Source organism: Serinus canaria, chromosome 4A (assembly GCF_022539315.1).
Source record: "Serinus canaria isolate serCan28SL12 chromosome 4A, serCan2020, whole genome shotgun sequence".
Lineage (NCBI taxonomy): Eukaryota > Metazoa > Chordata > Aves > Passeriformes > Fringillidae > Serinus > Serinus canaria.
Window position 1 is genome coordinate 16,039,749 of NC_066318.1, and position 27,754 is coordinate 16,067,502.

The following is a 27,754-nucleotide window of genomic DNA, read 5'->3' on the forward strand; positions in this document are numbered from 1 at the left end:
AGCTGATCCCCAGCAGCATTTCTGGAAGTTCAGGCTCCCTTTTCCCACAAACTCCATTGTATGCATAACAGCATCCTTCAGGGAGAGCTGAGCATCCCTCCTGAACTGGGCTTCTCCAGCCTGGGGGAGTCTCCAGCCCCAGCAGAGTCTCCAGATCTCCCCCAGTGCCCCTGGAGGAGGCCACCAGGCCACTGGGCTCTGTGGCATGGAGACATTCTGAGTAAATCACCTTATTTTCCATCTCTGTGGCTGCAGGAGGAAGCTCAGCCTGTGCTGATGACAGTGTTTCAGGCAGCCACAGCACCCATCAGTGCTCACAGCTGAGCCACTCTTGCCCAGGCACAGCCCCCCTCTTGCCAAAATGCCATCACCTTTCCCATCATCTTCCCTGCATCCACCTCCCCGGGCAAAAAACCCAACAATCCACCTCAGCAAAAATGCTCATCCATCCCTCTGCAAGCCAGCAGGGGTTAATGCTGTCAGCCATGACGTCAGGATCCCAATTTGTCCGGAGAGTCCCCCTCCCCAACCACAAACTCCCTCTCTCCTCCCCTCCTCTTGTGACTTTGCAATGAGCAGCAAAACTCCACAGGAGCTGCGGCAACAGCACTAGGGAGACATCCAGCCCTCCCTGCAGACAGGGATTTATCTATTTTCTACATATGCATATATGTATTTTTTTAATTCACTGGGCTGCATTTGCTGTTCCTTTTTTATTTTTTTTTCTTTTTAGCCTTTTCACAAAAGCCCCAAACCTCCCAAGTGACGAGCCTGAGATTTCCCTAAAATAAAATAACTGCACAGTGGGGCTGGGTGGCTTCCCCTTCCCCCCTCAGAAAATAAAGGGGGAGCAAATAGGTAAAATCCAGAATAAAATCATATTGCTCGAAAACTCACACGTCCTCCCTCTCTCTCTCTCTCTGTCTCTCTCTCTCTCACTCACACACACACACACACACACACACACACTCTCTTTCTCCTCCTCCTCCTCTCCGAAGGTGGGTAGCAGGAGCCATGCAACATCTGCAGAACCGGATGGCAAAAGAGCAGGAGGAAAAATAATCCAAGTGGAGTGCTCAGGGGACACTGAGTTGGGGCTTTTTCTTTTTCCTTTTTTTTTTTTTTTTTTGTATTTTTTAAATTTTTCCCTTTTTCTTCTTCTGCTGCGTACCTGTGAGATTCGATTTCACATTTTGCTGAGCCCATTTTGGGGCATTTTATTTTTCTTTCTCTTGGGATTTTCTCCATTGCCAGAGGATGTCTCTTGTTGAGAGGATGCTGAAAGGAAGAAGAAACGAATTCTTTGACTGGCACTGAAGGAGCGGGGGGGTATTTTTCCCCCTCATTTTTTAGTTTTTTGTCATTATTCTTTTTCTCTAGGAAATCATTAACTGGGGGGGGGGTTGGTTTCTTTTTTCCCTCCCCCCCTTTTTTTGGAGGGGGATTTCAGAAGATCTATCTTTCTTTCCCCTCCCCTCCAAAGATTTTTTTTTTCATCCTTCGTCTTTGTGGAAATGTGGACATTTCAGGCAGACAGATTGAGTGGAATTGTCTCTGCTTTAGCAGCTCTTTGTCTCGCCTGCTGTGCGCAAAGGTAAGAATTGCGATCCCAGGCTGCGGGGACAGGGGGGCTGGCACAGGGCTTGTTTGTCTCGGTCGGGCTTTTCTCCATCGAGCTGGATGTGGGGAAGAGGAGGGGGTTCTTTCCCCAAATCGCTTCCCCTGCCGTCTGCTATTGTTATTCCCCAGCCCGTGCCGTTCCGGGGGGAGGAGGGATGCTCGTACATGAGATGCGGAGCAGACCCTGCGGACGGAGCCCACCTCGCAGAGCGTGTGTGCGCGTCCCCCTGCCCAGCCCGGGGGAAAATGGCCAAACGAAGGGGTTTGCTGGGGGACATGGTGCCCGCAGGAGCCGCCGGAGCCCCGGAGCTGCGCTAGGCGCCCGGCACAGGCTGCCTTGGCCACGCACACGCAGCCACGCTCGCATCCGTGCGAACTGCGCTTGCCACAGCCCCGGCTCTGCGGAGCTCCGGGGGCGATGCCCACGGCCGTGCGGGATTGATGGCATGCAACACCTCCTCTGTGGGTGCCATCCATCCGGATCCGGCCCTGCGTGTGCGCAGCCGGCCGTGCCCGCCCGTGTGTCACTCACACCTACGGCGCGCAGCTTCACCTGCCCTGCGTGGCACCGAGCAGAGCTGGCACCGTTCCCTTGCCCTCTCCGGCTGCAGCTGTTCCCGGGCAGTGCCCGGAGCACTCGCAGCGCTCCGGAGGTGCGGGCGCCCATCCAGCCTGCCCGAGGTGAGCGGAGCGCACCTGTTTGCTCGCTCATCCGCTGCTTTCACGCACGGGGGTAGCGCTGCCTGCTGCTGCTCGCCCTCCCTCCCTGCCTCCCTCCCTCCGCACACCTGCGGGCAGGTGCGTTTGTCCCTGCGCGCTGCCGGGGGGAGCTGTGGCATCTCCCTGCTCAGCCGTGCGCAGGGAGCAGCGCGCTCCCGGTGCACACACGCAGTCCTTGTGGGGCTGTGGGTGCCCACATTTGGGTTCCCGTGGTTATAAACACGCACACACACGCGCGCACAAACACACACACACACACAGTCCTTGCAGGGCTGCGGGTGCCCACATTTGTGTTCCCATGGTTATAAACATGCACAGGTCCTTGCAGGGCTGTGGATACCCAGATTTGTGTTCCCGTGGTTATAAACATGCACACATATAGGTCCTTTTGGGGCTATGGGTGCCCACATTTGTGCTCCCATCGTTATAAACACACACACACACACACACACACACACACACACAGAGAGTCCTTGCAGGGCTGTGCATGCCCCCATTTGTGTTCCCATCATTATAAACATGCACAGGTCCTTGCAGGGCTGTGGGTGCCCAGATTTGTGATGCCATCGCTGTAAACACACGCAGGTCCTTGTAGGGCTGTGAGTACCCACATTTGTGCTCCTGCGGCTATAAACACACACAGGTCCTTGCTGGGCTGTGTTCCCATGGCTATAAACATGCACGGGTCCTTGCAGGGCTGTGGGTGCCCACATTTGTGCTTCTGTGGCTATAAACTTACACAGGTCCTTGGAAGGCTGTGGGTGCCCAGATTTGTGCTCCCTTGGCTATAAACACACAGGCACACACACAGATCCTTGCAGGGCTGTGAGTGCCCACACTGTGCTCCCCTGGCTATAAACACACACGGGCGCAGGCGCCTGCCCACCTTGCCCACACCATTCATGCGTGGTCCTGCTGTGTGGGGCCACATGCAGGCAGCTCGGGAGGCACTGGCCAAGCAAATGTGTGACATTCAGAGCCCAAGCAAGCCCCTTTGCTCAGACATGTGTCCCTGCATGTGTGTTTGTCTGTCCAGCACTGATTCCCACCCGTAGTCTGCGTGTGTGCCTGTGCACGGCTCGGAGACAAAACACTCTCCATGTGCACGAGCCTCCAGCTACTCCTACACACCCCAGGCAGCAGCACGGGGGGCTGGTATGGAGAGGCTGGGCTGCAAGGGTACGTGGCTGTGCAGAGCACATGGCCACTGACACAGAATCAGGGGCACAGCACTCTGGAATTCAGATCACAGGCTGGCTGTGCGTGCTCCCTGAGCGGATGCAGACCCACATTCGCCAGGAATAGCACTGGCATGCAGCTGCTCGCCCACAGCTGGGCAAATGCACGACTTGCCTCCTCCGTGGGAGGGACGTGGCTTTTTGGATCAGAGGGAGCACTGGGAGGCAAAAGACCTTGTCCTTAATCATGATGGTTTATTCCCTCACTAGGCCACTTTGTAGCAGGTGAGGAGGAAAGAGTCCCCACGGCCCTCTTCCCACTCTGCCCCTTTCTGCAGGGCCCCTGACACATTGTTTCCTGTCTCTACCTCAATTTCCCTTCTAATATTAATGAAGTAAACACTGATTCCTGAGTTTATGCACTGTAGGAAGCCAAGCAGAGGTGTCCAAATCCCTTGAGAAATGCACAGTGTCCATGTTAGGAATATGGGAGTCTGTGTACCTAGGAATGGCTGTCTAGAGATGAACAAATGCTGCTGCACTCTCTCAGTGCTCAGTGACAGGACTGTGTTTTGCATGCTCAAAACCTCACATACCTGCAGAGAAATCCACAGGTGCAAGTGGACCTTGCAAGCCTGGGCATGGAGTTGTGAAAATGCCCACCTGTGCACACCTCTCTGGCCTTTTCACAGTGATTAAAGCCCTGCAAGGAAGAGCTGTACCCCTCTCAGGAGCACACTCAGGAGTGGAGCTCAGACCCTTTCCCCTGCCAGCACAAGGGCTCATTGGTTGTGCATGCACCAGAGCTGGGTGCTGCCTCACATTTGCACATCCCTGTCCTGCTGACAAATTCCTGCACATGCCAGAGAGCCCTGAGAGCTGCCCAGTCTCCCAGGTGGTCCCATGTGCCTCCACTCACAGCCCTAGGGAGAGTCTGGATCGCCAGACCTACATATGCCTGCTTCTGTGCTCCTCATAAATCATGTCCGCAGCCCAGCGTCTCATCACACCCCAGCAGAGGAGGGTCTGCCCCCCCTTTCACCCCCAGGCACCCCCAGGCCCTGGCTGGCATGTGGTCACACACATGCACACACCTCTGAGCCTGTTCTGCAGCCTCACCCAGAGCTCCCCTGTGTCTGTGTGTCTGTGTGTGCAGACAGGGAGTCCCTACCCGCTCTGTGCAGCCAGGGGAGCATGCCTGCCTGTCTGTCTGTCTGTCTGTGTGTGCAGACACAGGGACATGCCAGCGGCAGCCCCTGGCACGGGGCTGGCAGGCAGAGGCAGTGCAGCTTTCCAGGTTGACTGGGATGGATGTGGGAGGCGGTGTTGACAGGGAGACATGCTGTTGTGGTGGGTGACTGCAAAGAGCAGCAGTTGTCACCGGCAGGGTCTCTATTCTCATGCAAAGCAGGGGACGAGGGTGGCACAGAGGCTGGGGATTCAGGCACAAAACCTGATACACCCCGCAGCACTCAATAAGTCCAGTATTTTTAGCATCCCCTACTTTCTGGTTTCCCACCTTCAGTTTAGGTTTGGCCCTTGGGATGATTTCAGAAGGAGCTCCTTTCTTGCTGGATGGGTGTTAGGGAGGACATCTGCCCCCTCTGTGTGCAGGTTAAAGGGCTGGGAGGGAAAGGATTGCTGCTCTGGCACACAGAGGGGAAGATGGACTCTCCTTCCCTGGCTCTGCCTCTTGATCTGCGTTGCTAAGAAGTCACAGTGATTCTGAGTGATAGAAACTGAATTTTTACACGGCAGAGATCAGCTGTATATCGAGGCCATAGGAGAAAAAGGAGCCTCGGTTTCTTCAATATCTTCCTTGTGTGCTTCAATAACCTGAAGAAAGCCCTGGGTGCAGTGGGAAGTCACACTGGAGTGTGTGACAGGAAGGGTGCCTGCTGGGGGCCACCCGTGTGGTGGGGACCTTGGGACGTGCCAAGTCTGTGCTGGGTGATGTAAGACCTGGAGTAAGAGCCCAGCTGGGCTGAGGAAGGGGAGTGAGACCTGCAAGGGAGAGCTGCAGCTGCCCCAAGCACAGCCTGGGGCACAGAAAGGACAATTCTGCCCCTGTGTCTGTGCACCCCTCTGTGGGCAGGGACAGGGAAGCCCCCCGGGTGTGTGGGTCAGTGGCCAGGGTGCTCATTGAGGGGTTCAGCAGCCCAGCCTCTGGGGTGCCTACACCAGAGGGACACCAAGGGACAGAGCTGGGGGTGCCCTGGAGTCAGGGTGAGCTGCAGAAGAGGAGCCAAAACTCTGCTGAGACTTCAGAGCCCCTCCCAGGATGGCTCAGGAGTCCTGTGGGGCTCGTGGGCAGGAGGGGGGCTGGGAGCTGTGCCAAGGACAGAAGACACGAGTGACAGAGAACACAGAGAGGCTGTGCTGGTGGCTGAGGTGTTCTGGTGCCCTGGGGTGAGAAGGATGCTAAGGTAGCTGGCCAGGACCCCTGGTGCCACACGGGATGACGAGAACTCTCTTCTTTTGTCTTTCAGCCCCTCCACTGGAAATATTTCTGTGGTGAAAGAGATTGTGGACAAACTGCTCAAGGGCTATGACGTCCGCCTCAGGCCCGACTTCGGAGGTGAGGCAAGGGCAGGGGACAGGGGACAGGGGGCAGGGGACAGGGGGCAGGGGACAGGGGGCAGGGGACAGAGGACAGGGGACAGGGGGCAAAGGCTGTGTCTGTGCTGGCCCCTCAGCCACACACTCTGCAGGCAGTGCTCCCCTCAGACATCTCCAGCCCCAGCCCTTACGTCCTTACGGTCTTCTCCTTCACGTCCTTATACCCTTCTCCCTCATGTCCTTATACCTTTCTCCCTCACGTCCTTATACCCTTCTCCCTCATGTCCTTATGGCCTTCTCCCTCACATTTCTGTCACCCCTCCTGCTTTCCCTTCTGGTTCCTCTCCTTCCAGCATCACCCATCTCTGCAGGCAGCTCCACTGTCCATTGTGTGACATTTCTGTGGATACTTTGCCACAACAGAGACACTCAGCTCTTCCTCTGTTCCTAGTTTTCCTCCATCACGGACAACCAGTCATCCCTCCTCCATTTCTGCTCCCAGGGCCAAATATTGGGGCTCTTTTCCCTGCAGAGGGTCGAGGTGATTGCTGATGGGGCTGTTGGTTGGCCTGCAAAGCTGCTCCCTCAGCAACAGTGAGGCAAAAAATATTCCCTGGGGTCAAGGATCTTGAATTCCTCCCTTGGGTCCTGTGAGCAAGCAGGAGAACCACAAGAGGCTGATGGAGATGAAAATGAAAATCTTATGAAAATCTTTGGGCACTGTTGTGTTCCCAGGTCCATCTGAGGTCCTTTTCTTGGAGAGGAGCAGGCACAGGAAAAGCACAGGGTGGAGGATTTGAGAGCTTCTGGTCTCAGCCAGATAAGCTTGGCTGGTTTAAGTCTTTTCTGGGCAATGCTATTTCCTGCTGCTGAGGAGATGTGAGGGGCTGGGGGATGCTCAGCTCACAGGAGCACAGCTAGAATTCAGGTGTCCCTCTCTGTGGGACTGATGGGAAACAGGCTCATGCCTGTGCTCTCAGGGGCAAGAGAGGCAGGGACAATTATTTAGTGGCTCAAGGGAGCAGCTTTCTCCCAACAGGGCTGACCCATAGTTCCTAGAAGCTGGGAGTGAAGGAATACCCTCACTGCTTTCAGCAGGGTTTGAAGGCACCCAGTGTGTTGCTGTTCCCCACGACCAAACCTGTCTCTCCTTGAAGCCCCTGGTTTCCCTACCCCTCACCCAGACCTGCCGTGTGCTCTGACCACCCTGTACCCTTCAGCAGAGTCCCTTCCACCCCACAAACACCATCTCCATCTCCCTCATCTCCTCTTTCTCCCCCGGGGTGGAACAGGGACTTTCAGGAGGCAGCACCAGGTGCTGCTGGGCCCTGGCCTCAGGGAGGGCTCTGGGTGGGGGAGATGATGCCCACCCCTCCATGGTGCTCAGGGGCACCTGGGAGGTCACCCAGGGCAGTGAGGAGATGTTCTGGCTGCAGCATCCTGCAGGCAAACAGGGCTTCCAAATCTTCTCTCTCTCCTTTGAGCATGGGACAGGCTGGCTTTGATTGAAAGGCTCTGCCCAGCAAACACGAAATGTCCCTTTTACCTGGCCAGGCCTGACCACAGAAATTGGTGCAGTCACATTTTATGAGGGGGAGAGCCGTGGAGATGACATAAAACTGGAAGAGGAGCAGGGTGTAAAGCCATGGCAGGGACTGGGATCCAGTGCAGCAGGAGCAGAGCTGGCTCTGCAGAGCCACGGAGCACAGGGAGCCATGGGCTGGGGCCAGCCGGTTTTGTTCCCTGATTCCAGCCCCCAGGGCACCCGGGACAGGCCCAGCCCTTCCTCTGCTGACCCTACAGATCTGTGCAGTGCTGGGGCTGGGCTCAGCAGGCACTGCATCCTCCCGGGCTGCAGGATGGATGGGGCTGGGCAGCCCTGGCATTTCATTTGATTTTGCTCTGAATTCCCAAAGTGCAAGCTGCATTTCTCCTCACTCAAGTAAAGAAATAGAATTATGACCATAACCCCCTTGCCTGTAACTGCTTTACTGTTGCCCTTCACCCTTTCTTGTCCTTCCCTTTGCTCATGAGAGCGAGGTCCTGGTGGGGAGTACCTTGGTGCTCGTGGTGCAGGGATGCTCACACTGTCAGCATGCCTGGCTCCCACCCCAGGACAGGCTCATCCAGGCAAAATTCCCGCAGCATTTCCAGCTGGGCTGACACATGGGTCTGGAAGCTGGAGATTGTTGGTGTTTCAAGGCCAGGGAAAGGGGTGGAAGCTTCCTTGTACCACTGCCATACCCAGAGCTCACCAGTTCTCTGGGCTTTTGGATCAAACCCATCTCTAGGTGAAATCCCCTGGGATGATGCCAGGAGGTGTCTAAGCCTGTGTGGCTCCCAGACCTGTTGTGGAGATGGTGAAGTTCTCCCCAATGAGTTGAGTGCAGCTGGCACAGCTGCAGGACCCACAGGAAGAGCGTGAAGCTGTGCCAGGGGAGGCTCAGGTTGGATATTAGGAAAAGGTTCTTTCCCCAGAGGGTGATTGGAATGTGGAACAGGCTCCCCAGGGAATGGTCATGTCCCCAAGGCTGCCAGAGCTCCAGGAGTGTTTGTACAATGCTCTCAGGCACAGGCAGGGGTTGTTGGGGGTCCTGGACAGGGTCAGGAGTTGGACTGGATGATCCTTGTGGGTGCCCTCCTGCTCTCATGTGCTGTGATTCTGGGGACAAGGCACAGTTTGGGCAAAACTCTGGGGCCTGTGTCTGTGCAGCCCTGCTGTCCCTCAGGGCTGTGTGGGACTGGACTGAGCTTCAGTTCCAGCATCCTGAGGGCTGGACTGTTCTCCAGGACTGCCCTGTGCTCCACCTGGACTGTCCTGCCACCCCTCCTCTGCCTCCCAGCTGGGCAGGGGGGCTGTAAGCCCTCTCTATGGGGGGAGGTGATCCCACCACCCCTGTGCTCCCACCCTGGGAACACCAGTGAGGGTGAGCTGGGAATGAGCAAGGTGGCACCCTGGAGGGGTGGCAGGTCCTGCTGAGAGCCCTGTGCGCCAAAGGGATGTCATGGAGTAGCCTCAGGGCTGGCCACAAGTGGCCAGGGGGTCTGGCAGGACAGGCAGCTGCCTGCCCAAGCGGAGAGGAGTGGAGCAAAGCAGCTGCCCATGAACCAGGCTGAGCTATGCCTCTAAAGCCAATCTTCAGCTCTCTGTGGCTCAAGAGTGAGGCACTGGGGACAGGAAGGTCACAGCAGCCAGTGCTGGGCTCCCTGGAGGTGTGGGCACAGCCAGGTCCTTCCCAGACAGATTCCCATGTGAGGAATGCAACCCACAAATGTCATGAACCAGTTGGCTTCCCTTCCTCCCTTCCCTGCTCTTTCCTGCAACTTTCCCCATGTTTCCTCCTGCAGCAGAGCTGTTTCCTCCTTGCCATCCTGTCCCCACATCAGTGGCAGTCACCGTGCCCTGTCCCCACCCTCAGCCTTGGGGACAGTGTCCCAGCTCCATGTCCTGTGGTGCCTCCTCAATTCACTCCTGCCAGTAGAGCAGGAGCAGCTGGGATGCTTTGGGTGTGAAGGAACATGGAAGGACCTGTTCCCATGTACCTCCTGCCATGGTGAGGCAGCTCTTGCCCCTCAAAGAGCCCCCAGGCTCATCCCAGCACCCCCACCCTGCCCAGGATGTGATGCTTCCACAGCTCCAAACACAACTCCTGGCTCCCTAGTCCTCTTTTTTAAAAATTTTTTTGAAAAAGAGAAAGAGAACTCCGCCTAATGCCAAAAGGAGGACAGGCCTGCTGGGGATTGCAGTTCACTTTTTAATTTTGAGATGCCTCGTTAGCTCTGGGCCGAGCTGAGTGGCTGAGAAGCATCAGCCTCTCGCTCTCCTCCCTCTCCCCCACCCCCTGGAAACCCATTAGGCCGAGGAGCAGGTCAGCTCTCAGGGGTGGAGCTGTGGCAATGAGTGCCATGTGCTCACCTGGGGAGCTGGGCCAAGCAGGGGACACCAAAGGGGACAGCTGGAGCCATGTGGAGATGGTGGGAAAATCTGGGAGCAACTCCACAGCAAAGCCACCCTGGTTATGTGGGGGCAGCCTGAGGGACAGTCCCCTCTGGTGTTTCAGGGGACACAAGACAGGACAGTCCCCTCTTGTGTTTCCTGCTGTCCCCAAGCCCTGGAGGGTCACCCAATGCTGGAGAGATGTGGGACAGTGCCAGAGTGGGACATGCAGTGACCAGGGCTGGTACAGGAGAGGGCCTGGCACTGAGGGGGCAGGAGGGGATGATGGCAAACAAGTCCAAAGGGTCTGGCCGGGGTTGTGGTGGGGATCTGGAGCAGCCTTCAGGAGGGGTGTGCAGGGAGGAGCAAGATGTAGCCAGGCCTCCAAGAAGAGAGATCTTTGTCCTGGTACTGCAATACCAGAACAACACAGAGAGAAGGTTTTGGTCATCAGTTCCCAGGTGGGTGCCATGGGCTGGCCTTGGGGGATGGACAGCCTGGGGGTGATTTATATAGCACACTAATTCCACCACCAGGTGAGCAGGATGTCCATGATTTAGGGCTGGCTGAGCAGGGGGTGCTGCAGATAATGTCTGGGAATCATCTCAGAGCAGCACCCTGGCTCTTGTAAGTGCTCTTAGGCACTCACTTTCAGAAGCATTAGTTCCACAGGAAAAAAAAAAAAAAGGAAAGGAAAAAGAAAGCAAACTAAGATGATATTGCCCCAGGGTAGAGAAGGCAATGAAGGAATGGCAGGAAGATCCCACTTGAGCTCAGTGACTCAGCTGCTCTCTGTTGGTGCAACGTTTCCAGCCCAAAACTTTGCAAGAGTTGCAAGCAGATGGCTCTTGATGGTTTTCCAGCATCATTTGCAGGTTTTGGTAGCCAAAAGCAAGGTGAGGGCACTCTCTGCTCCTTGCTGCCAGCCCTCCTGGAGTGCAGGGGCCCTGGTGTTTCTCCTGGGGGGAATGCAAGTGTCTGGAAATCCCTGGTGAAAACAGAATGACCATGAAGCCCTTGGGATTGCACAGTAAATCCTGGATTTTCATGTCTGTGGATCCAGAAGATTTCCCTGCTCCATTTTTAATTCAAACTTCCCTAAGAAAAATTAGCATTAAAGGGTCTTGGGTTGAAATGAGCCTGTGTCCTGCTCCTCATCTGCTTTGTGTCATGGATGAGGCTTCCCAGCTCTTGTTGCCCTCATTTGGGATATCCAAACCCCTCTTTGCTGCAATACCTCGGCCTTCCTCTCTCCTGTGCCCTGCCCCTCCCGCTCTCAGCTCCTCTCTGCTCCATCACACCTCCACCCTCCTGGGCACCCAGCCCTGCTCCCAGTCCAGTTTATTCCCCAGTATTCCTTCTTCAGTGGCCACTCCAGATTCAGTGGAGCTGGCGGGGTGAAATCCTCAGCCTTTTCCTGTTTAACAGCATCACTTGAAAGCCAGAATTGTAAAAATAAATGATTGCTGATGCATAAAGTGTTGCAGTGAAGCATCGTCAGTGGTTCAGGGCTCCAAAACTGGCAGGGCTGAGCGGCTGCACCAGCTGGCACGGCAGCAGCAGCAGGGGATGGGGTGCTTGGGTTATTTCCCTGGCCCACCAGCCCTGGGTGACTGGGAAACTGCTGCTCTCAGTGCTCCTGTGCTGGAAGGAATGGGAATTTGGTTTCTTCCATGGTCAAGGCTGGCGGTGCTGTTCAAGCCTTCCCCAAAATGTCCCTGTTTTCCACTGCGTGTCAGGTGGTGGTTTTTTTCCAGGCAGCGAGATTGCTTTGGATTTTTGAAGGGGAGAGGGGGGAAATTTTAGGAAAAATGATTCAGAAATTTTTGAAAACAAGCCAAAACATGTAGATGCTGGGTTTTTTTCCCTGTCCTAAAATGTTGGGGGATGAAAACCTACTGCAGGGCTGGCCCCTGTGCATTGGGAGCAGGCATGTCCCCAGGGCCACCAGCGATCTGGGTGGCACAAGGGCTGTGTCCCTACTGCCTCTGGTGCTCAGAGCAGTGATGCTGCTGCAGGAGGACCAGGGTGTGGGGCTGGAAGAGGACAGTGGGTGCTGCTCCTGGGCTGCCTGTCTGGGGGGCCACAGGAGCTGCTCACCTGACTTTCTAGGCTTTAGTTCTCAGCTTTCCCCTCCTCTTCTGTGGCAAAAAAATGTTTAAATATCAGAGCAGCTAGATTCAATTTTCCTTTTTCTTCTGAGATGCTTTGAGCCAGCCCTTTTGGGGCAGGGAGCTGAGATTTGGCAGGAAGGCTCTGGTCCCACCAGGGACAGCTCCTTCCCTGCTCGCAGGAGGACTTGCCCAGAGCTGGGCACAGGGTGAATGTGAAGTGCTGCACCTCACAGAGCCTGACTCCACCAGGAAATGTCACCCTTCTGTTCCCACACCGTGGCTGCAGCTCTGGGTTTGAAAGCAGAGGGGTAATTATGGATCAGGCTGGGGAAAGGAGTTAATTGAGGAAGGAGAGACGGAAGCTGTCTGCAAACCTCAGTGTCACTCAAGGCCAAGGGAAAGGTGGATACCTCCTAAGGCTGTCAGTAGTCCCACTTTTCTTCCTGAATAAAGAACATTAAGAAAAGGCCATTCTTGGTCAGTAAAACTGGCTGCAGCTGTGCAGCCCTCACTTCCTCCCCAGTTTATGTGACTTCTGGCTCCAGACCATGGGTCACATCCTCTCTAGGGCTAATCCAGAAGGAAGATGACAACCTCCTGCTGTTGTGTCTTACTTCATTAACTGAAGTGGCAGGAAATGAAAGGATCCCGTCCTTCTTGGGACATATGTGGATGTTAACACATTGCCACATGATGGAATTTCTATTTTTTTCACTTTGCTCTTTTTATACGAAATACATGCTGTGAAAAGGACTGGGAGGCTGTAAAGTCAGACACACAAGGCTTCAGAAAAAGCCAGGATTGGGGTTTCTCCAGGGATCTATGTTTGGTCCCCTTGTGAAGGTGCATCAGGAGGCGAGGTCCAAGTGTTGCCTCCTCCTGAGCAGCCCTGCAGAGCACACCTGGAGCCATTTACACATGGAGCTGATTTTTCTCCTTCCCTTCTCTCCAGAAGGGGACAGGCTAGGGGCATGGCAGAGGGGACAGCTGAGGTGGCCACAGCAGGTGATTAGGGTGGGTTGAGGTGATTGTCTGGTGCAAAGCCTGGGACTGAGCACCCAAAGTCCATCCTGGACTCGTGCTTTCCTGGCTGTTCTGTGCTCAGATCTGCTCTCCACACAGCCTCAGCTGTTTCTGTGATTGCTGTCAAGCACAGCAGTACAGCAGGAGCGTGTTCACACCTCTCCCCCAAGGAGCCAAAGGTATCCCCTGCTGAGGGGTGCCCAGTGAGGGAGTGATTCTCCAGGATGCTCAGCAGCACTGGAGGCAGGCAGTGCCTGTTTGGAGCACAGCTCCTCTTGATTTCAGCCTCAGCTGTGAGTGCTCAGCCTCAGTGCCCCGAGAGATACACAGAGGACACTGAAATCCGGGAGCTCCAGGTGACTGGGGTGGGGCAGAGCACACAAAAACATCTTCCCCTTCCTGTGGCCTTCCCCTCACTCACTGCAGCGTGGGCAGGACACTGTCAGCACTGCCCTCCTGCAAATCCATCCTCTATCAATCAAGGAAAAGGAATGAGCAAGGATGCTGTGGACAGTTTAATTAAGAACTGGCTCCATAACATCCATTCAGCAGTGGGCATCCTTCCACCTAACCTTCATCCATTTTGTTTTCCTCACGATTTTCTTCTTGAGGGCAATAATATTTTTAGCATATTAGACCAGTCCCTTCCTCCAGTGTGACAGAGCTTGTGAACCTCTTGCTGCACACTGAACACCCTTGTGCATTCAGGTGTGGCCACACTTATTATCCTCCTTTCGAGACAGAATCTCTGGCACAGAGCAGTGGAGGCAGTCTGGGGAGAAGACAGCAATGGAGATGAGTTCCCCCGAGGCTGGCCTTGGCTTTCTGGGCAAGCTGTGTGCCTGCCACAGAGCTGTGCCTGCTTTTCAGGATTTGGTGTCCAGTGAGGAGCATAAAGTTTCACCGTCATCCATTTCCAACTGGAGCTGGAGGAGATGTTGATTCTCATGCCCAAGCCTGTGTGGGATAAATGCACTTGGTTGCCCTTTCCTTCCTTTTCCCCCTTGGCTGGTGCAGCCTCTCCCTGCAGCTCTGCTCAGCTGCTCTTCCACTCCATGGCAGGGCCCTAGGCTGGCAAGGACCCCTCAGAGATCTCTCTTAAAACAAAGACATCATCATCATTTTAACAAAGCTTTGATTCCAGGAATTTTGCCTCCACCCTTAGTCATAGATTTTTATCACATCAAGATGCAATACATTCGAGTTACTAATTAGCAGAATAATTCCAATACTTCTAATTAATTAACTGTCTAAAAGCAGATTGTTGTTTATAGCCAGATTTGCCACATCACCTGGACCCCTGCTCCTCCTTGACAAACATCTACGTAACACTCACCATTTCTGAGATTATTCCTGCCAGCAAACTTGCCTTCGAGGGACTGACTCTGAAAGCACAATGTGAAAGGAGTGTAAAATCCATTAGTACAAGTCCTTTTGATTACTCAAAATATATTCTCACTGCCCTGGAGCTGTTCATCAGAGCAGCTTTACATACCTGCATTGTTCATCTCCTAAGACTCCCAGTATCCCAGTTAGGCAGAGAGGTATTTTTAATCCATGTAACACGAAATAGAAAAGCCAAGGAATGTGCTGCAGTTGTGCTGCTGTGTGAAAGAGACCCTGTGTGTGCATGTCACTTTTCTCACCCATGTCTGGTTCAAAGAAAAAGAGTTGGAGGCTGCTACAGTGTCAGGGTGGCTGGATGTAAGAGGGTTTTTTGGTGGTACCGACACTGTCTGGTTTGAAAAACCCATTCTTGCAGAGAGCCCTTGCTGGAGGTTTTTATGTCTTGGTATTTCATGTGAAATATCATGCACTTGTTAAAGCGTGACCAGAAACATGGACAAGACAAAAGATGTGTTTAATGAAAGCACGAGGCCTTTCAGAGGAATTCCCATCTCATGGGTGAGAAAGGGCAAAGTTGGGTGGTGGAGCCCTGCAGGAGGAACAAAATGGTCAGTAAAACAGCTTTTCTGGACATGCAGGGATTGATCCTGTTCTCATGAAATGGAAGGAAGCAGAACTCTTTTCCTTTCCTGCTGGGATATGGGAGCTCTGCTGTTTGCTTTGAGCAGCTGGGTTGGGCAGCACTGATCACACCATTCCATAGGCTGTTTTTCTGGTTGTGGCATTTATCCCTGGTTCTGTGCCATAGCTCTTTTTTTCTCTCTGATCTTTCCCCCCTCCCCTTCCTGTTTCTCCTGTTCTTTGCAGTCCTGCAGGAATTGTGCTGTTAAATAATTGTGCTTGTGACAGGGGTGAGCCTCAGCCCAACCCATCATGTCCAGAATTCCCCTCCCTAGACCTCAGGACCTCTTAGTTCAACTCTGGGATGACTCCGAGTGCAGTTCTTGTTGGAAGAGAGACTCTGTAAAATTACATCTTGTTGTTCCATATTTATTCTCCCTCAGTGGTTTCCATGTCAAACTTGCTCAGTTTACCAGTCAAAACAAGATATTTCTACCTGCCAGCTCTGCCAGCTCAGCCTGGGCTCTGGAAATCAAGCTGTGCTCTCTCTGCCCTGGACATCATCAGGGCTGAGCTGGATGTGATGTTGAGTGTGCACAAATAGAATTTATTCCTGGGTGGAATTAGGGGCCCTGTGTGACAGATATCAGCAAGGCTCCTGTCCTGTGCAAATATTGGCTAACAAATCTCCCCCACCACCTGGGGGAGGATGGGCCACCACTGGGGCCATTTTACACCTTGAGGACACCAAAAGGGGGAAGATTTTTGGGAGTGATGGTGGAAACCCACAGCAGCACCAGGAATGGCACTGGGAAGTTCTGCTTCCTGCTGTTCTCTTTATTTGTGAGAACAGACCTGGCACCTCCTGAGCTCTGGGCCATTGCTTGGTCACCAAACTGTGACCTTTCCTTCAGCTGTGGTGTTCTGTGGCATCCCCACAGGGAACAGGCAGGTGAGCTCACTTCTTGCTGTGGAGAAGTGTCATGGTATAGCCATAGGAAAGGCTCTTAATTAGTGGGCATTAATCTTGTCCACAAATAGTTCCCCTTCTGATGGGTGAAGCAGAAGGACTTTCCTCAACACCCCTTCAGAGAAAAACAGAAATTTTGTAAATTTGATCATTGGCAAAATGTTTTAAAAGCCACTACACGTGGCAGAAAATATATTTACTGTGTATGATCATGTCATAGAGTAGGAAAATGGGGAAGGGTGTCCTGCACTGCTTTCAGCTTTCACTCCTGTGCTTCTGTAGTGAACCCCCCCGGGGCTGTCAGCAAGGAGGGGACACTAGAGCCTTCCCTGTCCCCATGTGAGGCTCCACTGTGAGCCTGCAGAGCCATTCCAGCCACTAAAAGCCATGGTGAGCTTTTATCTGTGACACAGCCCAAGAGCAGGGAAGATATAGGGTGACTCCCTTGGTTCCTGGGACACTTTGTCACCCCGTGCTCACATTTGGGACAGTGAGCTGAGCTGGGAGAGCACCAACATGGCCCTTCCTTTTCCTGCAGAGCCAGGATGGGTTTTGTGGCCAGCAGATCTCTCCAAACACATCCCCTCAGCTACCTGGAGCAGTTCTGACTCTTCTCTTACACTCTGTGAGAGTTCTGACTCTTCTCTTACACTCCTGCTCCCTTTAAGGAGCTTGGTGCTGGTGACACCACACCAGGTGACATGTCCAGGCCAGGGGAACCTTGTGCCAAGGGAAGAGCCATATCCAAGGGCTGCACTGGGCAGTTCAATGGGTGATGCCCATGGCACTGGCAAAGCTCTGGGTGTAAGATCAGAAGCTGTCAGGCCAGGAGAGGAGGCCAGCCAGGTCACAGGTGTCACCTGGAGAAGGTCTGCAGGAAAGCTCACTCTCCTGCCCTCTGGAGAAGGATCTCAGCTTGGCAGGAAATTTTTGGAAGTGAGGGAGAGGGTAGGCTATGAGCTGAATTCCTCTTCTTATCCTCTTTTCACAGCAAAAATAGAACATTTATCACAAGTTCCCTACATGTTTTTCTTCCCTATTGCACACTAGCTCCTTGGTAGTATTTGAAGCTCCAGAAAAAAGAAATTGATGAGTACTCAAGTTAATAATGTGTGCTTATTGTGTTGATGAATTGCTGGAGATGAATATATATGTAAAAGCTCTGCAAGATTCACTCATCCATGCATCCTGAGTGAAAGCAATTATTTTGGTGAGCAAATGGGACTTAGTTTTATGTCTTAATAAAGAGGTTCTGGGCTAAAAGGCAACTTTTGTTCCGGACATTATTGCAAATCAAGCCTTACTGAAATAATGGAAACACCAGCACAGGGGGCAATCTTTCAGAAGTGAACATCCTGGAATCCTTTTTTCTACTAAACTCTTTCAATTCTTGGTCACACCAAATTTCATAAGATCTTCCCTGTTTCAGACTGTGGAGAAAGGGCAGGACCACCTGAACAAAGCAGATCAAGAGCCTTAGAAAGGGAGGGATAAAAACTTGTCATCCCATGGATGACATTTGGAAAGGGGGAAGCTTGTTTTTATGTGTGTGCTTTGTTTCTCCTGATTCCTAACTGAGATATGGATTTAATGTGAATGTAAGGATATTTTCAGACCTGACTCACTCCATTTTTTCAATACTTGCCATGTAATTGTCCCAAACATAAGCCTTGGGCATGGCGCAAGTTTAGCACCAGGTCCCAACCTGGCCATCTTGTTCCTTTTTTTTTTTTCCCCAGATGCTGGGGATGTCCAACTGGATCCAATCCAGGAGTTACATCCTTTAAAGGCAAGAGTCTGTAAACAGAGATGAGGAGGTGTGACTAACTCATAAAAAAAATTGAAAACAGGGAGGAAAAAAGAGAAAACACCTTGTTGTTGTCACTTTGATAAAAATGACAAGTCCAGGTATTTTGTTGTTGTTACAAACACTTCTAAGACAGAGAAAGGGATTTGATGTGAACAGAGGAGCCTGTGTTAACCCATTTAAATTAATTTGGCTCAGCTCATTTGCAGCTAAGGGGATTAGATGGCTCAGGATTTGGTAATGTGAGAAAGTGTTTTCCCAGACAGGTCACATCCCATAGTCCAGGCCAGGCCTGCAGATGCTTTGGGGGAGGATATTTCCAGGGCACACAAGAGAGAGGCTCCTGCATGGAGAAAACATTTATTGCTCACGTGCCAGGAAAGCCCCAGCACTGAAAAGCTGGGTCAGCGCCTTTGTGCCCTGGGTGGGCAGGTGAGAAATGAAACATTCCAAGGGGCAGCTTGGGAGAAAATTCCACAGCTGCCAGGCAGGGAAAACTGCTGAGTGACCTCACCTGTGGGCCATGCTGGTCACCAGGCCTGAGGGGTGGAGTGACCCATGGAGGGAGGGAGGGAGTGGCTGGATCCTGTGGGGTGCTGTGGGGTGGGGTGGGATAGGATGGGATGGGATGGGATAGGATAGAGGATAGGATAGGATAGGATAGGATAGAGGATAGGATAGGATAGAATAGAATAGGATAGGATAGGATAGGATAGGATAGGATAGGATAGGATAGGATAGGATAGGATAGGATAGGCTAGGATAGTGATCGGCTCGGATAGGATAGGATGAGGATAGGATAGGATAGGCTAGGATAGGATCGGATAGGATAGGATAGCGGATAGGATAGGATCGGATAGAGGCTCGGCTAGGATAGGCTAGGCTAGCAGGATAGGACTCGGATAGGCTAGCGGATAGGATCGGCTAGGCTGATAGGATAGGATAGGATGCTAGGATAGGATAGGATCGGATAGGATAGGATCGGATCGGATAGGATAGGATAGGATAGGATAGGATAGGATAGGATAGGATAGGATAGGATAGGATAGAGGATAGGATAGGATAGGAGTCCCACACATAGCAGCACCACCCCTGCCATTGGGGGTGGTTTGGCTGTGAGGAGGAGGGTGGTGCTGTGGTTTCCAGGTATTTTGCTGCACTCCTACCTCCTGGCTCTGCAATGAGTGTTATGATGCTGGGGGAGGGATCCCAGCACTTGGGATTCAGCCCTAAACCTCCGTGTGCCTCTGTGGGTCTTGTGGCACCAGAACTGGTGCAGAGTTGGAACATTTGGCATTGTGAAGAGTGGTTTTGAGGCTAGGATGAGTCCTGGGGGTTGGTGTGCTCAGAGACTGACCTGGGGAGCTAGAGATGGGGCAGCTGCCTGTGATGAGTGTGTTCTGGTACGTGGTTAAATACCCTTACTTTTGCACCCAGGGGTTCAAAATCTCTCATTTCTGTGTGCAATCCTTCCTGAAGAGCTTCTCCCTTCAAAAGCAGGTGCTGGGCTGGGAAAGGAGGAGCAGGAGGGTGCCAAAGGCTTCTGAGCCTGCCCCAGCTGGAGGAGCAGAGTCTCTGGCAGTGCCCTGGTGGCTCTAGGAGGTGGGACAAACATAAGCTCTGAGTAAAAGCAGGACTGGGCTATTCCTGAGTCCACCAGAGCTTCCCAGGCGGGCAGAGCTGTGCCCCAGGGCTGCTCTGGCAGGGCTCCTGCAGAGATGCAGTTGCCTGCCAGGATCCTGACAGAGGTAGGAGGGAAGTCTTCTCAGGTGGAGCGGTGTGGGGGTGGCTGATGAGCGTGGGCACAATGCTTCACGCTGCTGCTGGGGAGAAGAAGCCTGCCTTGTGTTGCTTTGCTGTCAGTCTACAACAGGCACTTGCTTGGCAAGCCCCACTGTCCTCCTGCTACTACTCTAGGTGGAGGAGAGCTGGAGGGACCTGGGATGCTCAGTGTCTCTGCTTTCCTGGGATTTGCTTGGTGTAAACACAGGGAAACGTGGTATTTCATAGTGGCAGCTCTGCAGAGAGGGATCCTACAAGGGAACAGCAAGTGTGTGCCCTGCAGGCTGCAGAACCTCAGAGCTGGTCCCTGTGGGTGCTTGGGGACACAGGGAGGGCAGGTGAGCCATCCTCCAGGAGAAGGAGCGCTGCCTTCATCTGCCAAGGGTCAGGTCTGGATCCACCTTCTGCCATGTCCCTGCTCCACCAAAGACTCCAATGGCAGTGACACCCCTGCAAAGCAAGCTGGCCATTGTCTCAGCTGGGCACTGCCAGCTTTGAGGGATGGGTGGGAGCTGGCACTCAGTCCTCTTGGTAAAGTTGCTCCTATAGAATTGATTGCTTGGACCCACTGGTCAATGCCAGGCTGATGATGGTGAGTTCTGGTGAGGTGATGCAGTTGTGTGTCTCTAAATTAGAGCCTGACAAACCTGAGAACTTCTTTTCCTCTTGCTTTGCTGTTACCTTACCAAATGTGCATCACCTGGCAAGAGATTCACAAGCAGAAGCTGTTGGAAGACTGTTTTTATCACTGAGGATGAAACAGCTTTAAAAATCTATCTCCTGAATATTGACTTAGGCCTCTTCCAAGAAAAGATGATGATCTGGGTAGTCAGTAACTGCTTTTTAATGCTGACAGCCCTGTGTGTGTCTGTGTGTACAGTGCTCTGCTGGACTGGGTCTGCTGGCAGTCCAGATGCTGTCAGGCTTGGTGTCTACTCTCTTGTTCCATTTTTAAGCCTGTACATTTGAGACTTTGTTTTTATTCAGCTTGGGTAGCTGTCTACCAACATCTTTTAAAATCAACCTTGATTTAGCTTCCTTTGTAATCCTTCAATCCCTCTGGGACAACCTTTACACTGGTTTTGCAGCCAGCTGATTGTTCTCTCTCACTTCCAAATTTCCATGGGATATTTGCAATATCCCACTCTAATAGCCACTAATCCATTAAAAATACCCATGAGATAGATTAGGTAATCCACTGTGCCTCACAGATTGTGCTCCTTAACTCTCTGCTTCCCCTGGAACAGCCACAGAATGGGTGCAGCATCTGCCCTGGGAAAACACTGTTCCTCCAGAAGGATCCCTCAGCACTGGCTCAGCAGCAGGCACAGTTTGCTTGAGAAAATGTTCTGTGACTGTTCAGGTCCACAGGGAGGCTTCATGTGACAACAGGCTGGGACTGTGGCTGCTGTTATCCAGGTTAAGCTGTGTGTTTGCAAAGAGCATCTCAGGGAGCAGTGCTGGCAGGAACAGAGGTCAGCCCTGCCTGCTCTGCAAGGGCTGTGGCTCCTGGCTCCTCACTGAACAGGAGCCTCATTGCTTGCACCATGGGTGTGTTTGGATATTCCAAAAGTCTGCTCAAGAGCTGTGCTGTGGTTTTACCCTTCCTTGGATGTTCCATCCTACCTTTGTGCTGTCCTTGATATCCTCATGAGAGCTTCCTCCAACTTGGCATTTTCCTTGGGAAGTCTCTACTATTCCTCTTTCTTAAATAAATATTTTAAGTTCAGTTGTCTGACTGGATGAGGTGGCAATGCCAGGATGCCAGGAGAGGACAATGGGACAGGCTGGAAATCCTCATTATCCTCCTTGCACAGGCTGGTGCTGTGCCTGGTGTGGTATAGATGGATGGAAACCACACCAGGGTTAGGCAAAATCTCATTCTGTGCATTGGCTCAGTGGTGTAAAAAGGTCCAGGCACTCCCTAAAGGAGTATGGGAAAATGTAGGAAACCTAAGAAATACCAAGGAAACCTAAGAAATATCCAAGAAACTGTTTTCTACCAGTCCTACTTGGAGAGCAGCTGTAATCTCCATGGGAACTAGTGGTGGTAGATATCCTTCCTGCCCCTGCAGAGCCATGAATCCATGGGGAAAGAGCAGGCATTGACATCCCCAGACACCCTGGAGGCCAGGACCCTGTCTTTTAGCTCCAAAATCCCACTGAGAGATTCCTCAGCAGTGACAAGTCCCTCATAAAACCTGTTCACCCCAACAAAAAAGCCAATTCCAGATTTGCTGACTTGCCTTGAGAACATCTCTCCTTCTGGTAATGTACAACAGTGTTGAGCCATGGAGGGCTTTGCCCTTTTAAATCCAAGAGATTCCGTGGGGTGACCTGTTGGGAGTAGAGGGAGAGCTCCAATATCAGCCTCTGAATGTGTTTGATGTTTTTGGCTGTTGTGCTAAACCTGGCAGAAGAAATGCACAGCACTGGCTGTGTTTTGGGGAGAGATCATGGAATAAGAGTGGAAAAAACCATGTGGGAAAAGGATTGGAAAGTGTTAAATGGATGTTTTAACCTGGATTTTATTGGAAAAGTTTGAGTAGGTTCTTAAGGGACCCTGCTGAACTCAGTGCTTCTAGATGTCACTGCAAATCAGAAGTGCTGGATGAAAGTGGTTCCCAGAACATTTCTGCTTTCATGATACATGGTCAGCTTTTCTTGTTCCTCAAGCAACGTTAACACTAAACTGAGTTTGTGCTTGATGCTGTACATAAGCTAAAATAAAAGGAAAGGAACAGGAAAATCAGTGTTGGGAAACTTCTTTGTGATTTGGCTTGTGTAGCCTGCTGGGCTGGCATCTTTTAGATGTTCTCTCACTGCTGTAGCAGAGCCTCTGTCCTGAGATCTGTAAGCACAGCTATTATGCAGACAGCAATTTGTGAGCTCCTCTTGCAATCCTCCCGTGTGCTGAAAACCCAGGAGCATTTCCATTCTGCCTGCATTGGAGTGTAGTAAATTTGAGTGTCCTGACAACAGGCTGGCCTCTGAGTTATCTATTGGGTGGTTTCAAAAAACTACAGCACAGGACTAATTAGTCCATCAGCCAAAAATGATTCAAGGCTATCTGTTTTGGGAGGGCCAGAGGGAGATTTATGAGGAGGATGAATGTTTTCATCCTGGCAGCAGCTCCTCAGCCAGCCACAAGCCCGGTGCTGGATGTGCTGCCTTCTGCACCTCCAATTACCTGGGAGCTCTTGGCTCCCAACTAACCACGTCTGTCAGGCCTTGTGTAACCAGCCCATGACGTGGGTCTGGCTCTGAGCTGTAAACACAAAGCCAGGCTGCCCCCAGGTCCAGTGCTGGGAACAAAGCAGAGGAGCAGCCTGGGTGAGCCATTTTCTGCAGAAAGGATGAGTGCATGCGTGCATGCTGAACGCCCCTGCCTCATTGAGGAGCATGGAGTGAGGACTGGAGGGAAAAGTCCTGGCAGTGGAATGACAGGCTGTGTGCTGGTCGTGCCTGTGCTGAGACTGCCCCAAGTGCTGGTCCTGTTGGGTGGGGGGTCACTGAAAATGCAAGAGAGGCACTGTGGTGCCATGGTCCTTCACCAGCAAACCTGGCCCTCCTCCTGCCTGCCTGTACCAGCCTTCTGTGCAGAAACACTTCCACCAGACAGTGCAGGGCAACCTTGTCTGGGACTGGCTGGTTTGGGGCTGCCCTTCAGCTTCCGGAGGGTTTGGAGTGAGGAGCAGGGCTTTGCATGGGTGGAATCTCATGCCTATGGGTGTTTACCTTTGCAGGGTAAGGCACAGACCTGTTCTATACGTAGGTTTAGGAATTGAAGCCTCTGATTTTCTCTGGTTGGCTTTGTTTACTCAGCAGAAGACCTAAAAGCAGCTTTCCTGCTGCTGCAGGGATCTCAGAGACTGGTGATGCCACAGGCAGGGTGCAAGCAGGGAATGCTGAGGCTCATGCACAAAGCTGTCTTGAATAATTTCTCCTCTTGTCCAGAAGAGACAGGGCTGTGCTCGCTCCTGCTGCACGAGTGATGCACTCCAGTGGCAGGAGCTCAGCTGCCCCTTTGCCATCTCCAACCTCCTCCACAGAGTGAGCAGCTCCCAGGATGGCTGCAGTGGATTTGGAGATGTTCCTGTGGTTTTAGGAGGATTCTGTACAGGAGAGGTTGCTTTTTCCTTTTGTCTCTACGAGTGTATCCTTCCTTCAGTGGCTGGTTTGTGGCTACCAGGCTTTAAAATAGAGATGTAGACAAACTGGCAAAAGGCCAGAGGAGAGCAGCACTAATTGTCAGAGCTTTAGAAAACATGACCGCTGAGGAGAGGTTGAAGAAATCAGGTGCATTTAATCTAGACAAGGCAGTATGGCTGGGGGAGGGAGGGGGATGTCATGGTTTCTCAGAACATAAAAGCTGTTGTTAAGGAAGGATGATTGATTTATTCTTTCACTGTTGTGGAGGGGGGGGAATGATAAGACCAAACTACATTTAAACTGAAGAGAAGATTTGGTTTGGATATCTAGGAAAAGCCTTCAGTGCAGTGAAATGTGGGAAGGTATTGTTCAGGGAAGCTGTGAAATTTCTGACACTCTGTTAATGCCTTTGTTCCTGTAGTTCAGACTAAAGGGTAATTTTCAGGCTGATCCCTGTCCCTCAGCACTGCAAACCTTGGCTCTGCCAGCAGGGCCAAGTCCACGTGGTCAGGAATGCAGGAACCAGGAACCTTGAAGCACTGGCTGCAGTTCATAACAATGATGTGGCTTCAGTGGACCATAAATGCAGCTCAGTTCACCTGCCCACTGGTTTGGAGTCTCTTTGGCTGTGCCTGAGTTACAGTTGGAGATCTGAAGGCAGAGGAACCTGAGCTTGCTCTTGTGTTGACTTCCTTGGGTAGGAGTGAAGAGGGGACAGCTTGGACCTCAGTTCTGGGCAGCTGCCTGAGTGATCACCCCCCTGTTTCACTGAATTTTGTGCTTTTGTCTTCAGTGAGCTCTGAACCAGGCTGAGTTCTGGGAGAGATGTCCCAGTCCAGGCTGCCATCACCTCTGGCTGGAGTGCAGGCACACACAGGCTTGGAAACACAACCTTTCCTCTACACCTGGGCTGAGTTATTTCTGTTAGCAACGCGACTCCAGGTGCTGGGGTTTGATGCATTATAAAATAAAATGTGAAAGTAATAACTGGTTGCTGGGAAAATATTGCAGATTAGCACAACTTGTTCTCTACTTTGACTGTGTTTATATTTGACAAGTATCACTTGCAGAAAAAGGACAGGTTTTATTATAACTCTTTTGTCTGCTTCCCTTCCAACTTCCTGAGTGCATTATTCTCAGGCATCAAACTACTTTCAGGACAAAATATTGATGAACTCTCCAGTGGTGGTGAGAAACAGGGATGTGTGAGGGTGCCATTCACTGGTAAAAGTGGCAGAATTTCTCACACTCCCTCATTTGTGATCTTGCTTATAAATCCTTCCCAGGCAGAAGTTTTTTTCTTTAAGGGGAGGAAGTCTAGTTCTTTGTACCCACTGGCAAGGCACAGATAAAAGCATGGGCCTTTAATATCAGGTGTACTTCTTTTGCCCTGTCTTGGATCCACAAATGCAGAGTTCTGTCTCTTCTGGACAAATCTACAGATGACGTTATCCCATATTTGAAATACCCTACTTTTGTATCCCTCTTGCCTGAAGCTATTAACATTGGCTGAATTGATGTCCTTTGTTTATTTTTCTGTACTACTTAAACTCTGAATGTTGGGCACCAGCTGGCCTGGTTTTCCATTGGGCTGCACTGAGAGTCAGGACATATTTTAGTGTTGGCTGTGTCCATGCTCCTGAATGCCTGTCCTGAGCAGACTGGGAGCCAGAGGGGCTGAAGGAGGTGAAATGGTCTTCCCTGGCATCAAGATGAAGTAGGTGCAGTAAAGGCAGGGCTTGCATTTTGTTGTTTGTAGGACAGTCACAGGCAGGAGCCCATGGGCTGCACACCCCAGCCCAGGGCTCGCAGGTGGGCAGCGGAGCCTCCCAAATTCTCGGATAGATGGGATGTGGAGGAGTTGGCAGTGCCAAGAGGAGCTCTGCTGACTCTGCAGGGAGCTGATTCCTCCAGCCCAGAGCTGCTCCTGGAGCAGGGAGAGGGGAGCTCTGGAGCTTGTCCCTGGCTCTGAGTCACTGCATGACCCCGGGCGCTCGGATGCCACGGTGATGAGCACAGCACAACTGTCTGCATGCATAGAATGGACTGCACAGGCTCTGGCTTTGACAGATATCTGTGTGTCCCCACTGCCAGAGCTCCCCTGCTCCAGCCACCCAGCCTGCTCTCAGTGGGGGAAGAGCCCTGGTTGGTGCTGGGGAAGGAGGGCATGCACAGCCACAAGTGACACAAGCACTGGTGGGGACAGGCTGGAGGCCAAGCAGGCAGTGGGGCACTCTTGGAGGGAGCAGCACTGCATGGCAGAAAGGCTCTGGAATGGGAATGTGGCTTCTGCCAGGCTCTGCTGCAGTCCTGTGCATGGCCTTGACTCTCCTCCTGTAACTAATTAGCCTGCAAGATCCTCAGGGCAGCTCTGACTTCCTCCTCCTGCTATGGCTTCTATCACAAGGCCCTGATTTCAGGGCAAAAAAAAAAAAAAAAAAAAGACAAACTATCAAAGTGAGACTTCCTTAAAAGCTTTGCTGTGCCTGTGTCAGCCTCTGGCACAAAGAGGCTGCGGGAGGATCGTGTCTCCCTGGCGTGACTGTTGGTTATTTTCCCACCTGGCTCCCTTGTGAAGGATGAAGGCACGAGCACAGCTAGGATGTGTCTGGGAGTGTGGCTGTGATGGCATCTTCAGAGGCTCCACGAGGTCTCCTGAGCTCCCCTGCCTCGGGCACCCTGTCAGCCAGCCCGGGATGCTGGAGCCTGCACTGCCTCTTTAAGGAGATTTGCATAGCAGGGCCTAATTACAGTGGTTGATTCTGATGTTTTCAGTGTTGTTCATATTCCATTAAAGGATAATGCTGCTTAATTTGCAGCAGAGGGTCTCGGTGAACAGCACACCCAATCACAAGGCACCCCTAATGACACTGCTTCCCTACTTCTGGTAACACATAATTAAAAAATCACTCCATTTCCAGTTGTGTGGTTCTCCCCTCTCCCCCCATCTCCTAATTACTTTCTAAGCCATTCCATGATTATCTGTAAATATTTCAGCACTTAGATCTACTAATGAGTGCATGGAAGAGTTAATACCTTGAGTGGCACAACTGCTTGCCTTTCCCTTTCTAGTAATGCATTGCAAGGGATCATTTTCCACCTTGCATGTGTGAGGTAAAGGGGATTTTCTTGGGGTGGGATTGGGTTTGTGCTCTGCCTTTGGAGTTGTGGGCCTGAGCAGGGGAGGGGTAACGTGCAAAACTCCCTTTCCAGCTGCAGGAGGGTTTTGCTGGGTTTGGTAGTGGGTGTGTATCTAATTTTAAATTTTTACATGGCTTAAACCCCACAGTAAGAACTGCTCTGTTCTCTAATATGAGCCCTGCTCTGAAAAGGCACCTTACAAATGCTGCTTTTTCACTTCATAGATCTGTTTCCTGTTCTTGTCTGGTGCCTTGGGTGTTAAAACTCACTTGGGACTTTCAGACTGAGTGCTCAGAGCCAGCAGGGTGATGGAAGAGTGAGCTGGGGCATGTTTCCTGCCCGTGGCTTGCATGGCCTTGGGTGCTGAGTTCTTTGTGTGGTCAACCAGGACCACCTTGTGTGAGCCCACGAGGAGCCTGCTGATGGTCTCTGAAGGGATTATTTGGAATAAGCAGAGATAATTGTGTTACTAGGGGGTAATTAACTTCCAGAATTAAAAAAAAACTATCAAGCTTAGGCTGCACTACTCCTTGGGGTGAGTGTAAGTCTGGGAATGAGAGAAATCAAATCACTTGAGCACATTCAATTCCATGATACTCAGGGAATGTGGGGCTGCTTAAAATCAAATCCATGCATTTCTAGGCAATTCCTATATTGCAGAGAAGAGAGGAGGACTTGAATGTGGTCCTAACCCAGCCTATTTGTGTTTCAGGTAACCCAGTCACAGTGGGAATGAGCATCCACATCTCCAGCATTGACCAGATCTCTGAAGTCAACATGGTA

At 52.0% G+C, this 27,754-nt stretch overlaps 1 protein-coding gene across 2 annotated transcripts in view; it reads left to right on the forward strand.

Moving 5' to 3' along the window:
* The first annotated feature begins 567 nt into the window (after nucleotides 1–567).
* LOC103824233 (gamma-aminobutyric acid receptor subunit beta-4) overlaps nucleotides 568–27,754 on the forward strand; it is a 76,462-nt gene continuing 49,275 nt past the window's right edge. For both annotated transcript variants that reach the window (XM_009099469.4, XM_009099470.4), the window contains exons 1-3: nucleotides 568–1,594; nucleotides 6,008–6,096; nucleotides 27,684–27,751. In XM_009099469.4, the coding sequence (XP_009097717.1) occupies nucleotides 1,515–1,594; nucleotides 6,008–6,096; nucleotides 27,684–27,751 (237 nt within the window). In that variant the 5' untranslated portion in view covers nucleotides 568–1,514. The remainder of the gene's footprint in view (nucleotides 1,595–6,007; nucleotides 6,097–27,683; nucleotides 27,752–27,754) is intronic.